Genomic DNA, 13,675 nt, shown 5'->3' on the forward strand with positions numbered 1-13,675 from the left:
GGAGAAAGCGAGACTGCCCTGGAGATCCACGTCAATGCGGACGACATCGCTGGGGTATACGCCGGAGCCGATGGCAAGACCAAGGAACCTACCAGCAGCAGGGTAACCAGGGCCATCGAGAACACACGGGCCCGGCGAGAAGAGTACAACCGTAGAGCGGGAAGAGAAGAGGACCGATACCAATGTTACATCCGGATGGCCGAGGAATGCCGTATAGAAGCTCAGAGGTTGAGAACACAAGCGCGACGTTTCCACTGAGAACACTTAATTGTTCACCCCTGGCCAAACCATTGGGGGGGGAGAGTGTATAGGACAGGGACATACCTGTGTACTATTTACTGCACTCATATATATATCCGCACTATTGTTTAACCGAACCTCTCGAACTTCCTTTACTGCATACTTGAACTGCCTTTTTATTATTATATAACTGTATTACTGAACTGCCTTTTTATTATATAACTGTATTACTGAACTGCCTTTTTGTTACATAACCATCCTGTTATATCTGGCATATCCTTTGTGATATAAATAGATCAGTAGGCGGAGTTAAACGATAGGCGCTGGCTATATAAGCCAGCGCGGTAGACAGGCAGGGGGTGCTTGATTCCACTCATACTTGTGCATACTTGTATTGAAGACATCATTAATAAACTGCTATACACTCATACGAACTGCTTCTATTGACGCCTGCCTGGTTGGCTCACCGATTGTACAAGCAGGCTCAGTGCAACCAACAGACGGAACTGCCAGGGTGATTCTAAGAAGGCTAGGAGGCGATCCACGGCCTTGTCTAGACTCGATCGGGTGTGCCATGGCACAAGAGATCCAGTCTTAAGACCAGCCACTAGTGGATCCAGACTAGCCTGAGATAGAGATCCAGAGGCAGGCCGGGGGTTTGGTTTCGGAGCAAGCCTGACTACTAGGTTCTTGTCTTGGACTGACTTGACCGCCACGGGCAGGTCAATCAGGCCTCGGACAAGGGCAGCCAGTAGCCCAGGTTGCGACTCCCTGGTTAGGAAGTAAAGCTGACTCAGCTACCGGAGTCAGATCCTTTACAATATGATACAATAACATTATCAAAATTTGGAATGTTTTTAATAAAAGAATAGTACAGTACATTAAAATATCAACCTTTAGCTTCAGATAACGACTGTTGTTATTAAAAATCTTTAGGTCACATTCTATGAAATATTTATTATTAACAGTTCAAATGTTATCTTTTGAGATTTTTTTGGAGAAAAACTTTACTCGGAAAAAACAGCCACACACAAGGTTACACATTTTTTGTTAGTAATTTTTAAAAAATAACAATTAACTATAATTGTTCGATAAATATATATAGATTTATTGACTGCAGTAATTGTATATTGAAGGTTATTTTGTTAAATCAAGTTTCTTTCAATGTCACACTTGCAACCATAATTGCCGATATTCTGGAATTGCGTACAGTGTGTCAGAAACTGTGACCAGCAATATAGCTGCATCCTTTTGGCTCTGCTTTGAAAAGTTGTTTCTGAGGAACAGCGGTGATCAATCAAATTCTCTCTTGCATTTGATAATAAAGCGGAACGTTTACTCCCACTCTAATCTTATTTCATCAAATATATCTAGCTTTCAATTGATAAAAGAGTGATTCACTGGGAATTTATTGCGGAAAAAATGAGACGACCCAATTATTGGCATGTGATAGAAGATTGTGATGCAAATATAAACCTAAATGATAATAACTACAATTTAGTGGGTGAACTTTAGTCATAAAACAATGATGATTGTCTACCCGATGAACAGGAGGCTACTAGAAAAAGTTTTAAAAGTTGGTAAAACTATAGGAAAATGTTTGTAAAGCTTTTATTTTATATTTTGTGACATTTCCTGTTAGTTGTTTGATTTTTGGCAACAGCTCTACTAAATATCATTGTACTATGAGCTTTTTTAAATAATTTTATGCCTTTGAAAGGTTTCAACATTCCTATCAGAAGACAAAATTTAACATTGTTGCTGACACTCATTGACAAGAACGGGTGCAAAAGGTTAATAGAGAATAAATTTTTAATTGGTGCACATCAACTAAACAATAACATTTTTATAAAGAGTAGTTTAAAAATAAAGTAATACAATCTGAGGCTACCTGATATCATGCGCAACTGGTGCTACTGGTGCTACTAACATTTGCCATTTTAAACAACCCTTCAAAGAACAAGCCAAATTCAAAAGCTAAAGTAAATTTAAATCATAAGCTTATATTTACATTTACCTTTAACAGTTTTACATTTTCCACATACAGTTAGGTTCAACTTCAGGATACAAAATCCTAAGCCAAAAAATGTATGTGGTGTCACATTTGTTATTATGATATGACTTAGAAAAGACCAAATGACATATGAAGCATGTAAGCACTAAAGCAGTTTAATATATTTTTGTACATTAGTAACCATAGGATCTCACATAATCTTGTGTTATTATTTGTGTTTATGAGTGTCCCGTGGCTATAAAAAGGGTCATTTTGGCGCATATATTTGCATTCCGAACAGACATCACAAAAATATAAAAATGTCAAGAGACAATTAGCCTGTTTTAAAGTTTTCTTTGTTTTAAATAAAAAAGACGTTATACGAGACACCAAAATTTTAGCGTGTTGTAAAACCTTTCGAAATTCACAAAACTGTACATCAGTTTCTCAACCAAATTAATCTAACCCATAAGTAAGTGAACTTTCGTCAGTTTGAACCCACCAAGTATTTCTAATGAGTTTATGCAGGTACTGACCTGAATGGAAGTTTTGTCAGGTCGCAAAAACTCAAGTTCATCTTTTCTAATGACTTCAGCTTTTCCATACCAACCAGCGAATCAGAATCCAGTTTATTCCACCTGATATCCAACTCTTTCAGATTGGTGAGTGAACCAAAGCTGTAACAAAAAGTCATAGGCCACTATAATACTGCGAAGGTTATTCATTCAGATCAAAGTAAATCCTATCAAGATATTTTATTCTGCATCTCCTAACACATATTTTTTTTAGAAAAATTGTTATAACAATTGAAAAGAAGTTAGTAGGTCGTAAAGGAAACCAGTATGATTTATTAGTAGCTAGGCCTCATAGTAGTGAGCTAACCATTCAATATATGCATATGGGTAAAAATTGTATCACTAGAATCCACATAAATGCGTCTACGGCAGTGAAAGGGTTAAAATACAAAACAAGCAAAATTATAAAAATCGAGGAATGAAATGAGGTTAACAATAACCTATTAATGTTACACCTTTATCAAATAGCCAATCTTCTTCGTTCACTCGACTCCAGGTGACTGCAAGTCTTGACAGTCACACCAGAAGCATGACAGTCTATAGTCAACTAAAGAAATATAATCATCTACTATATAAACGACAATTGTTGTCTGTCTGTCTATTTGTCTGTCCGCCTTATAGAGTACTGGACTTTTCGGACTATTAGCCGCTACTAGGTACATGTATCTAGGGCGCATTAACGAGAAACTCCGGTTAGTACACGCCTCTATACATAACCTATTCAGCGTTTGCCGTTTTCACACAAAATCGACATAATCATTGCAACTCTATGGCTTTCTTTTTGCTTCATGACATGCAATGCTTTTTTGTCCTCGACGTATTAGTGCTAGTTTGTTTTCAGCAAAACGATATCCACAATAGACTCTCTCGATATTACAATTTTGCGATTAAATTTTATTAACTCTATGAAACACGATGCCATTTTTTCGAACCTCTATTTCTTTCTTTTCCCAAGATTCAATTGCTAAATCGCTGTTAAGGTCCCTACTTTTGATGCGGACATTTGTATTATCTCGAGTAGGAATAGCATCTAGATTCTCTCACCTTCGATCAGACAAAGACACTACAATATTTTATTTTTACATTTTTATCGTCGTACCAGTATGGGCCTATTCAAAGTTTTGATAGATAGTTTTTGGTGGAACAGTAACTTTTTATACACACACTTCTATGCAAGAATTGTTATTAATAATTCAACATATTCACGAATTTCATTTTATTTTTTTCAGTTTGTATTAATTTTATCATTACTGTATCATATTTTATTGTAATCTTTGCAAAACCGACCTAATTTAGCTACTACTTGCTAATTATTTGAAGTTTACATCTAATCATTTTCACAATTTTTTTATTCTTTTTAATTTATCAGATTGGCAGAAAACATTTTTCTCATGATATGAAGTTTGAAAGTTACAGTTGTTTGATAAAGTTTGATAAACTTTACAGTTGTTTTTATTTTCTCTCAAATTATTTCAACTACACAAAGCACTTTTCTCATGATAGGGTACCTATCATGTTTTATCATGTTACCTATGTAGTTTGAATGTTAGAATGGCAAATGTTGTTATATATGTTAAATACAAATATACTTTCTGTGCAAAAACTTTTTATTACCCGGGTACAAGTACGGCTTATGGTGTAAAATGTTGAAAAAATATTTTACCGAAGTGGTTTTCTCGCCTAGGAGCGGATTAAAATTTATTGATGAAAGTGATAAATCGCCTCGCCTCAAAATCAAATGATTGCGAGGCGAGTGGGAGGAGATTGATTGCGAGGCGATTGATTGCAAGTGCTAAGCGATTGATTGCAAGGCAAGTGCAAGATCGCGATTGTCAACTGCTCGTCGGGTAAAGACTGGTCCGCCGAGGCGGGGGCTCAGCGGCAGAAATGCGCGATGGTCAACTGCAAATATAGACAGGTATAAACGCATGCATGCATCTAGACACATGAATCTAGAATATTTACTAGATTTTGTACGCATCTATCTGTAAGACACATTGCAGATTTCTTTGTTTCACCCAACATTGACATGCATATAAGAATGCATAATCTAATCAGGACAACAATTTCAGTAGACTGCATATTTTGAATTGTTTTACAGTAATAAAGACAACTCTCAATAAATCTTATGCTGCACGTGAATCTGTTCCTGTAGACGGGTTATGCAGCTAGTATAACATATAACTATATTATCAACTATAACTCCATTTAACAAAAAAAACAATTGACTGGGATATTATAGCGCAAAAATTGACACGTCCCATTTAATGTTGTCAGTCTTACGCTTTCTCAGCAGCTCAAAATTGATAAGCTTCCAAATTCGTTGAAGGCTGGTACAATTACTAAAAGCTTGCGAATAATTTTGATATTTAGAATTCCTTAAGCGTATGCGCACATCATTTCTAAATTTATTGTATTTATATTTCAATTTCAAATTTAATTGATTGGACTGAAGCTAACTTGTGTAAAAATGCATTATAATAACAATCTGCATCTTTTTAGTATAACTCATTCCAATCAATAAGCTTAAGCCTGTCATTCAGTTTTTGATAATTAATGATAGTGTATAGCTTAAGATTCTCAGTCTTAAATTATGTATGAAAGAAGATGTGGGAACATGATCGCTGAAGAGTGTTTATAACTCCGGAAACTACAGTGTGACCACTAAAATTTGTCAACATATGATCCTAACATGTCCATTTGTTGGAAGGTTTAAAGTAATGAATTAGAATAGTAGTGTTGTAGAAGCAGTATGATGCAAGCAAGGTGCATCATACTGCTTCTACAACACCTTCTGCAGTCACCTTGCCTCATGTGGTAGCAAGGTGACTGAATGGTATAGTGGTAGTGCCCTTGTTTTAAAGTCTGATGTCCTGGACTCTACTCTTAGGCATGGCAATATCTTTTTCCTGAAGCTTTTAGCTGTTAGAGAAAATGACTTTTGTGATAGGATATATTATAAATATGATACAATAACATTATCAAAAGTTGGAATGTTTTTATTATATGAATAGTACAGTACATTAAAATATCAACCTTTAGCTTCAGATAACGACTGTTGTTATTAAAAATCTTTAGGTCACATTCTATGAAATATTTATTATTAACGATAACATATGTTGGATTGAGGGGGGTTTTGAATAACAATCCAAATTTATATTATGTTTACAATATTATATTTGCGTACAAGTAATGCGGCAATATTTTGTATTCATATTATTATTACACTGAAAGTTTCTTGTCGCTTTCTTCCGGTTACAGATTTAATAAAGTTCCAGTCTTTCTCGCTGTCAGTTCCCCTGTTTTATCTGTTTTTATCTGTACTTACGAGCAACCAACAATGAGCACACAAACAACAATTACAATCGCTACATCTTGTTTGACCTTGAGCTGTACAATATAAAATATATTAACTCTAACATGAAACAAAAAAAACATTTGTTTGTTTCTATAGTCACAATAGTAACGATTTGAGGAATATATTTTATTTTCATTGTTATTGTTTTCTGTATAAAAATATATACCAAAATAAATTAAAAGTAAACAGCTTTTGTTGCAGCCTAGTAATAAGTTCTTAAGCAATTTAATTTAGAAAGACAGCTTTACCGTAATTATGAATGCAATACCGGTTGATGATGGTCATTAAATTTGGACACCATAGTAATAGGCTCACTTGTGAAAATCATATGACATTCGCCATACAAATGTAATTCCAGTGTTGTGATCATAAAGTGAAAATGTCGTATCGAGGGAAACCCGTAGTACTATATTTAATACAAGCACAGCCTGATCAAGTTCATCCAAATTTTATATTCATGTATGTACTATACATATTCAAAGCTAGTAGCAAAATATTATGTTGGTCTAAACCACTTCGCTACCGCAGACAGATGTATCGGCTTTCGCGGTAATCTAAGTGCAGACCATAAGTTGATGTGTCGGCTTATCAACAGGGTGTCACTTTTCGTTTTATTACGAAGCCCATACATTAGACTAATCAAATTGTGTGTCCAATAAAACAACCTTGTTGCCAAGCCCGTGCAAATGATAAAAGATTCTTTGGTTCAACAGTTCTAACAATTCTCATCAATGTAAGTACAGACAGTACGCCGATGTATCAGCTTATCAATAAGGTTTCACTTTCCTTTTCATTACAAAGCTTATAAAATAAATTAGCTAGACTAATCAAATTTGGTCGCCAACAAAAAAAACCTCGTTTCCAATCAAGTCAACCCTATAAAAAAAGATTTTTTGGCTCAAAAATCCCATTTCTAATTTTTTTCCAATACCGCACAACCAGATTGTAATATTGTGATTGTTAATGTAATGGCAATAAAAAACACACCACGTTCGTTCAAGGCAAAGAAAGCGTCAGAAAAATTGCGAGAGTGAGATTCACAAAACTGTTTTTTTTTCTGAATGTGATGCATTCCGTAGTAAAACAATATCTGCATTTATTCTAGATATATTGCTTAAATATTAGCGATATATTGGTTTTCGAAAATCCAATTAAATTAATTTGGGCTGAATTAATCAATCGGTCAAAATTTAATGCAGTAGCGAAAGAGTTAATAACTATGAGTACCTACAGTAGATCCTTTAATACAGTAGCTTCAACATCGCCATCAGCTAAAATTTTAACGATCATTTTTTTCCAGTTTTATTTTCACTATAACTAATAACGAATAATGCTGACTGGAGGCTGACCAGGCATCATATCTCTTTAATGTGCTGGGGCAGGGATTTTGGCAAATAGCCAATTTATATCTTTTTTATTCTGTTGCATTCAGCACTCTGACTACTAGAGTTGATTCGTGGGAGCATTTTTGTTGATACAATATGGCAAAAAATTTCTACTGAAGACTGAATGACTGAAAGACAAGCAGCGCCAACTTAATACTATTCTGCTCACCATCCTTAATTAAAAACGAGTGCCATGTATCACTAGCGAACTAGAATATACAGTTAATAGCTTTTGCGATCGATCGTCATGAAATGCTCCATAATAGTTCTAATAGCATAAACTGGTTTTGGACCTATAGGCCTACAAATATAGTGATCGCACATACTGATAAGAGTATGTATGATTACGGATGAGCATCACTGTTACTTTACTATCACATACTCTTTAGTATATAACTACATTTACGCTAGTGATTTTGATTGTAAAAATACTAATGCCGGTAATAAATTTTCATTTAAAATAGACATTTTATATACTATGCTAGTCAGCATGTTTTTGCCCAACACTAATATGTAAGATAGTGTGCTGTCATGGCTGATTAGCAACAAATTATATAATAAACATTTAATCTGAAAACACAAACACACCGGCTTTGAATTTTTTTTTAAACATCTTATATTGTGAACATGTTTAGTTGCACATTCTTACTTAGGCTGTCAAGACTAATTTGGTTATATCTGTTTCAGACACTAGCGAAGTCGAAAAACCATTATACATGATACCAACATTAGGATACTAGTAACATATCTTTTCATTCTATGAAAGCTATAATTAACCCTTCAAATGCCATCCGTGTAAAATTTAGCCATCGGCCTACTGCCAGCCCTTTTACCAAAATTCCTTGACTTTGCTTCTTGATATTTTCACCATCTTTTTCAATTTCGAACTCTGTTTAGAACACTTTTGTTATAAATTCTACTTTGCCAACATGTCAAAAAAGTGCTATGCAAAATTTTCAATGTATTTCTACTTTTGTGCATTACTAAAGCTATGTGAAGCTACAATCTCTCCAAAAAACTAAAACGATCCTCTACAATGCCCCTTAATCTTACAAAAATCTTACTTTCAGCACTATCAGAATCAGTGCTGCTACTTTAATTATATGTGTAGAGTGAAAATCTGAATCTGAATTGGCTACAATGCCATTAGAAAATGTAGCTATCTGTTTTCTAACTCAGGATGTACTTCCAAACTCATCATAACACTGAATAGTTCAAAAATCTGAAGGAAAAAGAAATATCCATTTTTAAATTGGAAATTCCTGAAAAAACTTTAAAACCACCTTTTTATGCTAATTTTATAGAAAAATCTTCGGATATCAACTTCAATACTATAAAAGTCCTAAAGATTGTTGATTATGCTGTCAACAAATAATATAATTAAGGTACTACCTAGCTTCTGTAAAGTCGCAAAAATGTGTCTATGACAGTCGACCATAAAAGGCGCATAAATGCGTCTACGGTGGTGAAAGGATTAAAATACAAAATATGCAAAATTATAAAAATCGAGCAATAAAATGAGGTTAAAAATAACCCATCAATGTTACACCTATATCAAATAGTCAATCTTGTTTGTTCACTCAGATCCAGGTGACTGCAAGTCTTAACAGTCAAACCAGAGTCATGACATTCTATATTCAACTAGAGAAATATAATCAAATAACATATAACTATATAATCAACTATAACTCTATTCAACAAAAAAAAACAATTGACTGGCATGTTATCGCAGAAGCATTGGCACGACCCGTTTGTTGCCACCTGACAGAAGATTGTGATTCAAATAGAGAATTAAATGATACTAACTATAGTTTGCGGATAAATTTCTGTCATAAAAAATGATGAATGCACAGTCGATAAATGAAGAGCTACTAAAACAATTGCAAAACTTTTTAAAACAATGAACTTTTTTGGTTTTAGGCGAAGAACTGTGAAACAAATTTTATTTTATATTTGGTGACCAGTGCTGTTGGTTGTTTGAGTTTTGGCAAGTGTTCTACCAATTATCATTGGACTATGAGCATTTTTAAATAAAATGCTTAAGAAAAGGTTTCAACATTCCTACTGTAAGACAAAGTTGAGCATGGTTGCTGACACTCATTGTCAAGCACAGGTTTAAACGGTTAATACAGAAAAAAATGTTTTAATTTGCGCACATCAACTGAACAATAATTTTTTTACTTAGAGTAGTTTAAGAATGAAGTACCACAATCTATGTAGGCTAACTGATATCATGCACAGCTGGTGATACTAACATAGGCCTTTAACGCGTAAAACATTTAAAAATTCACCAAACTCTACATCAGTTTATCAACCGCAAACATCCTACCCATAAGTAGGTGAACTTTCGTCAGCATGAACCCTACCATGTTGTTCTAAAGAGATTAGGCTGATACTGACCTGAATGGAAGTTTCGTCAGTCCGCAAGAACTCAAGTTCATCTTTTCTAATGACGTCAACTTTTCCATACCAACCAGCGAATCAGAATCCAGTGCATTCTGGCTGATATCCAACTCTTTCAGATTGGTCAGTGAATCAAGGCTGTAAGAAACAGGCAAAAAAACTATAATATCGCTAAGTTCATTTAATCGGATCAAATTAAATCCTAAAAATATATTTATTCTACTTCTCCTAACACATAGTTGTAATAAAAATAATCATGACAAAATTAAAAAGGGGTTAGTAGGTCAAAAAGAAACCAGTATGATTTATTTGCCTCTAGGCCTTAAACAATTGATGTAACCATAATATTTATACATATGGGTAAGACTTCTATCATCAAAATCACAAGATGTTGGAACTACTGAAATCTGAATGACAACATTATTAAATGTTTTAGTTTTCTAAAAACTCTTGACTATTATAAACGTCACACGTTATTTGACTTTTGGCTGTACAATATAGTATATTAACTCTTACATGAAACAAAATAGATGTTTTTGGTCACGGTGTTTGCAATAGTAATGCGTTGAGGAGTATATTATATTTTTATCGCTGTTGTGTTCCGCATAAAAATTTATTCTAAATTAGTTTTAAATTAAACAGCTTTTTTTACAGCTTAATAATAAATTTCCAAGCAGTTTAATTTAGAAAATACAGTTTTATTGTAATTATAATTGCAATACCAGTTGATGCGGGTCATTACGTTTGGCTACCATAGTAATAGTCTCCCTTGTGGAAATCGTATGACATTTGCCATACAACTGTAATTCAAGTGTTGTGATCAAAAAGGGAAAATGCTGAATCGAGGGTTATAGAAACCCACAGTTCTTATCTAATCCAAACACCTCCTGATAACAGTTATCCAAATTTCATATAGATGTAAGTAATATACATATTCGAGAATAATAAGAAAATATAATGTTGATCTTAACCACTTCGCTTCGGCAAGCCGATGTATCGGCTTTCAAGGTAATAAAAGTAAAGACTGTTAGCCGATGTATCAACAGGGTTTCCATTTTTGTTTTATTACGAAGCCCACAAATTTGCTAGACTAATCAATTTTGAACCCAACAACACAACACGGTTGCTAATCACATGCAACCAATATAAAGTTTCTTTGCTTTACAATTCCATTCATAATTATTTTGCAAATCGGCACAACTTGATCGTTATCATCATGGCAATAAGAAACACACCATGTTCGTTCAACGCATAGAAGGCGTCAGAAAAACTATGAGAGTAAAACTCACTAAACAATTTTATACATATTTTGTAGAAAAAATCTTTCTGAGTATGATGCACTTCATAATAAAACAATATCTGCATTTATTATCGATATATTCTTTAAATACTTGCGTTATATGGGTTTTTTGAAAATCGGTTCAAACTAATTCGGGCTGAATTAATCGTTCAGTCAGAATTAAATGCGGTAGCGAAAGAGTTAATAACTATGATTACTTACAGTAAGTCTTGTAATACAGTAAAACTTCAACATCCGCATCAGCTAAAACTTTATCGATCATTTTTCTCCAGTTTCAACAGTTTCAACAATTTTCACTATAACTAATGGAAATAACGCTGATTTGAAAAAGAGCAGGCATCATATATTTTATACAGAGTAGTTTAAGAATAAAGTAATACAATTGCCCATGTAGGCTACCTGATATCATGCGCAACTGGTGCTACTGGTGCTAATAACATATGCCATTTTAAACAACCCTTCAAAGGACCAGCCAAATTCAGAGACTAAAGTAAATTAAAATCATAATTTTATTTACATTTACTTTTAACAGTTTTACATTTACCACTTAAAGTTAAGTAAAACTTCAGAATATAGATTATTAAGCCAAAAACAAGCCTGTGGTGCCGCATTTGTTATTACAATTTAACTGAGAAAAAACTGAAATATGAAGTATGAAAACACCAAAGCAGTTTAATATAATCTGGTACATTAGTAACAATAGGATGTCACATAATCCTGTGTCATCATATGTGCTTATTAGTATCCTATGGCTACAAAAAGGTTATTTGTGCGCATATATTTGCATTCCGAACAGACATCACGAAAATATAAAAATATCAAGAGACAATTAGCCTGTTTTAAAGTTTTCTTTGTTTTAAATAAAAAAGACGTTATACGAGACACCAAAATTTTAGCGTGTTGTAAAACCTTTCGAAATTCACAAAACAGTACATCAGTTTCTCAACCAAATTAATCTAACCCATAAGTAAGTGAACTTTCGTCAGCTTGAACCCACCAAGTTGTTCTAATGAGTTTATGCACGTACTGACCTGAATGGAAGTTTTGTCAGGCCACAAGAACTCAAGTTCATCTTTTCTAATGACTTCAGCTTTTCCATACCAACCAGCGAATCAGAATCCAGTTTATTCCACCTGATATCCAACTCTTTCAGATTGGTCAGTGAACCAAAGCTGTAACAAAAAGTCATAGGCCACTATAATACTGCTAAGATTATTCAATCAGATCAAAGTAAATCTTACAAAGATATTTTATTCTACTTCTCCTAACATATATGTAGTTGTCAGGAATATAGCCATGACAAAGTTTAAAATGGGTTAGCAGGTCATAAAAAAACCACTATAACTAGTGTTACATGCTACAAAGTTTCGTCGTATTTTTCATCTTCGTAGCATCTTTGTAGCATGTAAATGGTCCAAATTGTCTAATCGCTAATCCTTGAAGAGGTTCAAACCTCCGTTTCAAATGTGGGCCTTTTAGAAAACGCCGAATCAACAGTGAAGTACTGCGCATGATGTAAACATAAATATTCTAATTTTTAAACAAATATTTGTGATCGGAGGTTAGATTTTAATCGTTCTTCATTGGAACTTGTCCTTACGGCATCCTCGGCGCGACTGTTTTTAAAGCACTCATTTTTAAAATATCATTAATATGGTGAATGAATTTTTTTCGAACGAGTTGGTGATGGCGATGCTCGATCTAGTTGTGGCTCTAAATTTTTTGGCAAAGATAGATGGCCGAAGAGAGAGAAATACGGCTGTTTATAACCAACTAGCAGATGCCGTTAATGAGCATTGTAAATTGGAAGGAGAGGCCAAACTGTCAGGGAGGCAGATCAACACCAAATGGAAGACTCTTAATTCAACTTATAAGGAGGAGAGGATTAAGTCTTCTAAGTCAGGTGTGTTGGCTTAAATAAAAACATATTGTTTTCTTTTTACTCTTATTTTCATGAGCAGCTTGTTAATGATTAATTAATTAATCTTTTGACAGAATAATGTGATTCATAAGGTGTTTAATCGTAGTACATGGATAATGTAGGTAATAGTGATCACATAATGTTTTCTCAGGTGGAACTCCGTCAACATGGAGATTTTACAAGAAGATGCATAAAGTGATGGGGCATGGACCAATAGTTAACGATGTATCTGAAGAGTTGGCAGCCATGGAAAATAAGGAAAGGAGGTGAGGGTTTGATGGACAGCTTTGATACATACTAAAAATTTTAATACTCACATATAAATGAATGGAAAATTGGAAGAATGCTTGTATACCATTTTATGTATTAGAGCTTTTTACTGTTACTGAAGACATTTAATTGTGAGCTAGTTATTACATGAGCAGTTTTGGCAATCATTGTAGTCGTGAAGAGCTACAGGAACAGCCGGAGACATCAGGAAGTGGAGACGCGGTTACGAA

General features: G+C 34.1%; 1 protein-coding gene across 1 annotated transcript; it reads right to left on the reverse strand.

Moving 5' to 3' along the window:
- Positions 1–2,753: 2,753 nt before the first annotated feature.
- LOC137410006 (leucine-rich repeat protein lrrA-like) lies at positions 2,754–12,859 on the reverse strand. Its single transcript, XM_068095635.1, has 4 exons — positions 12,855–12,859; positions 12,286–12,426; positions 9,952–10,092; positions 2,754–2,910 (listed from the first exon to the last, which is right to left on the reverse strand). The coding sequence occupies exons 1-4, from the start codon at positions 12,857–12,859 to the stop codon at positions 2,754–2,756; spliced, it is 444 nt and encodes a 147-aa protein (XP_067951736.1).
- Between the last annotated feature and the right edge of the window lie 816 nt (positions 12,860–13,675).

The sequence above is a fragment of the Watersipora subatra genome, unplaced genomic scaffold (assembly GCF_963576615.1).
Source record: "Watersipora subatra unplaced genomic scaffold, tzWatSuba1.1 SCAFFOLD_35, whole genome shotgun sequence".
Lineage (NCBI taxonomy): Eukaryota > Metazoa > Bryozoa > Gymnolaemata > Cheilostomatida > Watersiporidae > Watersipora > Watersipora subatra.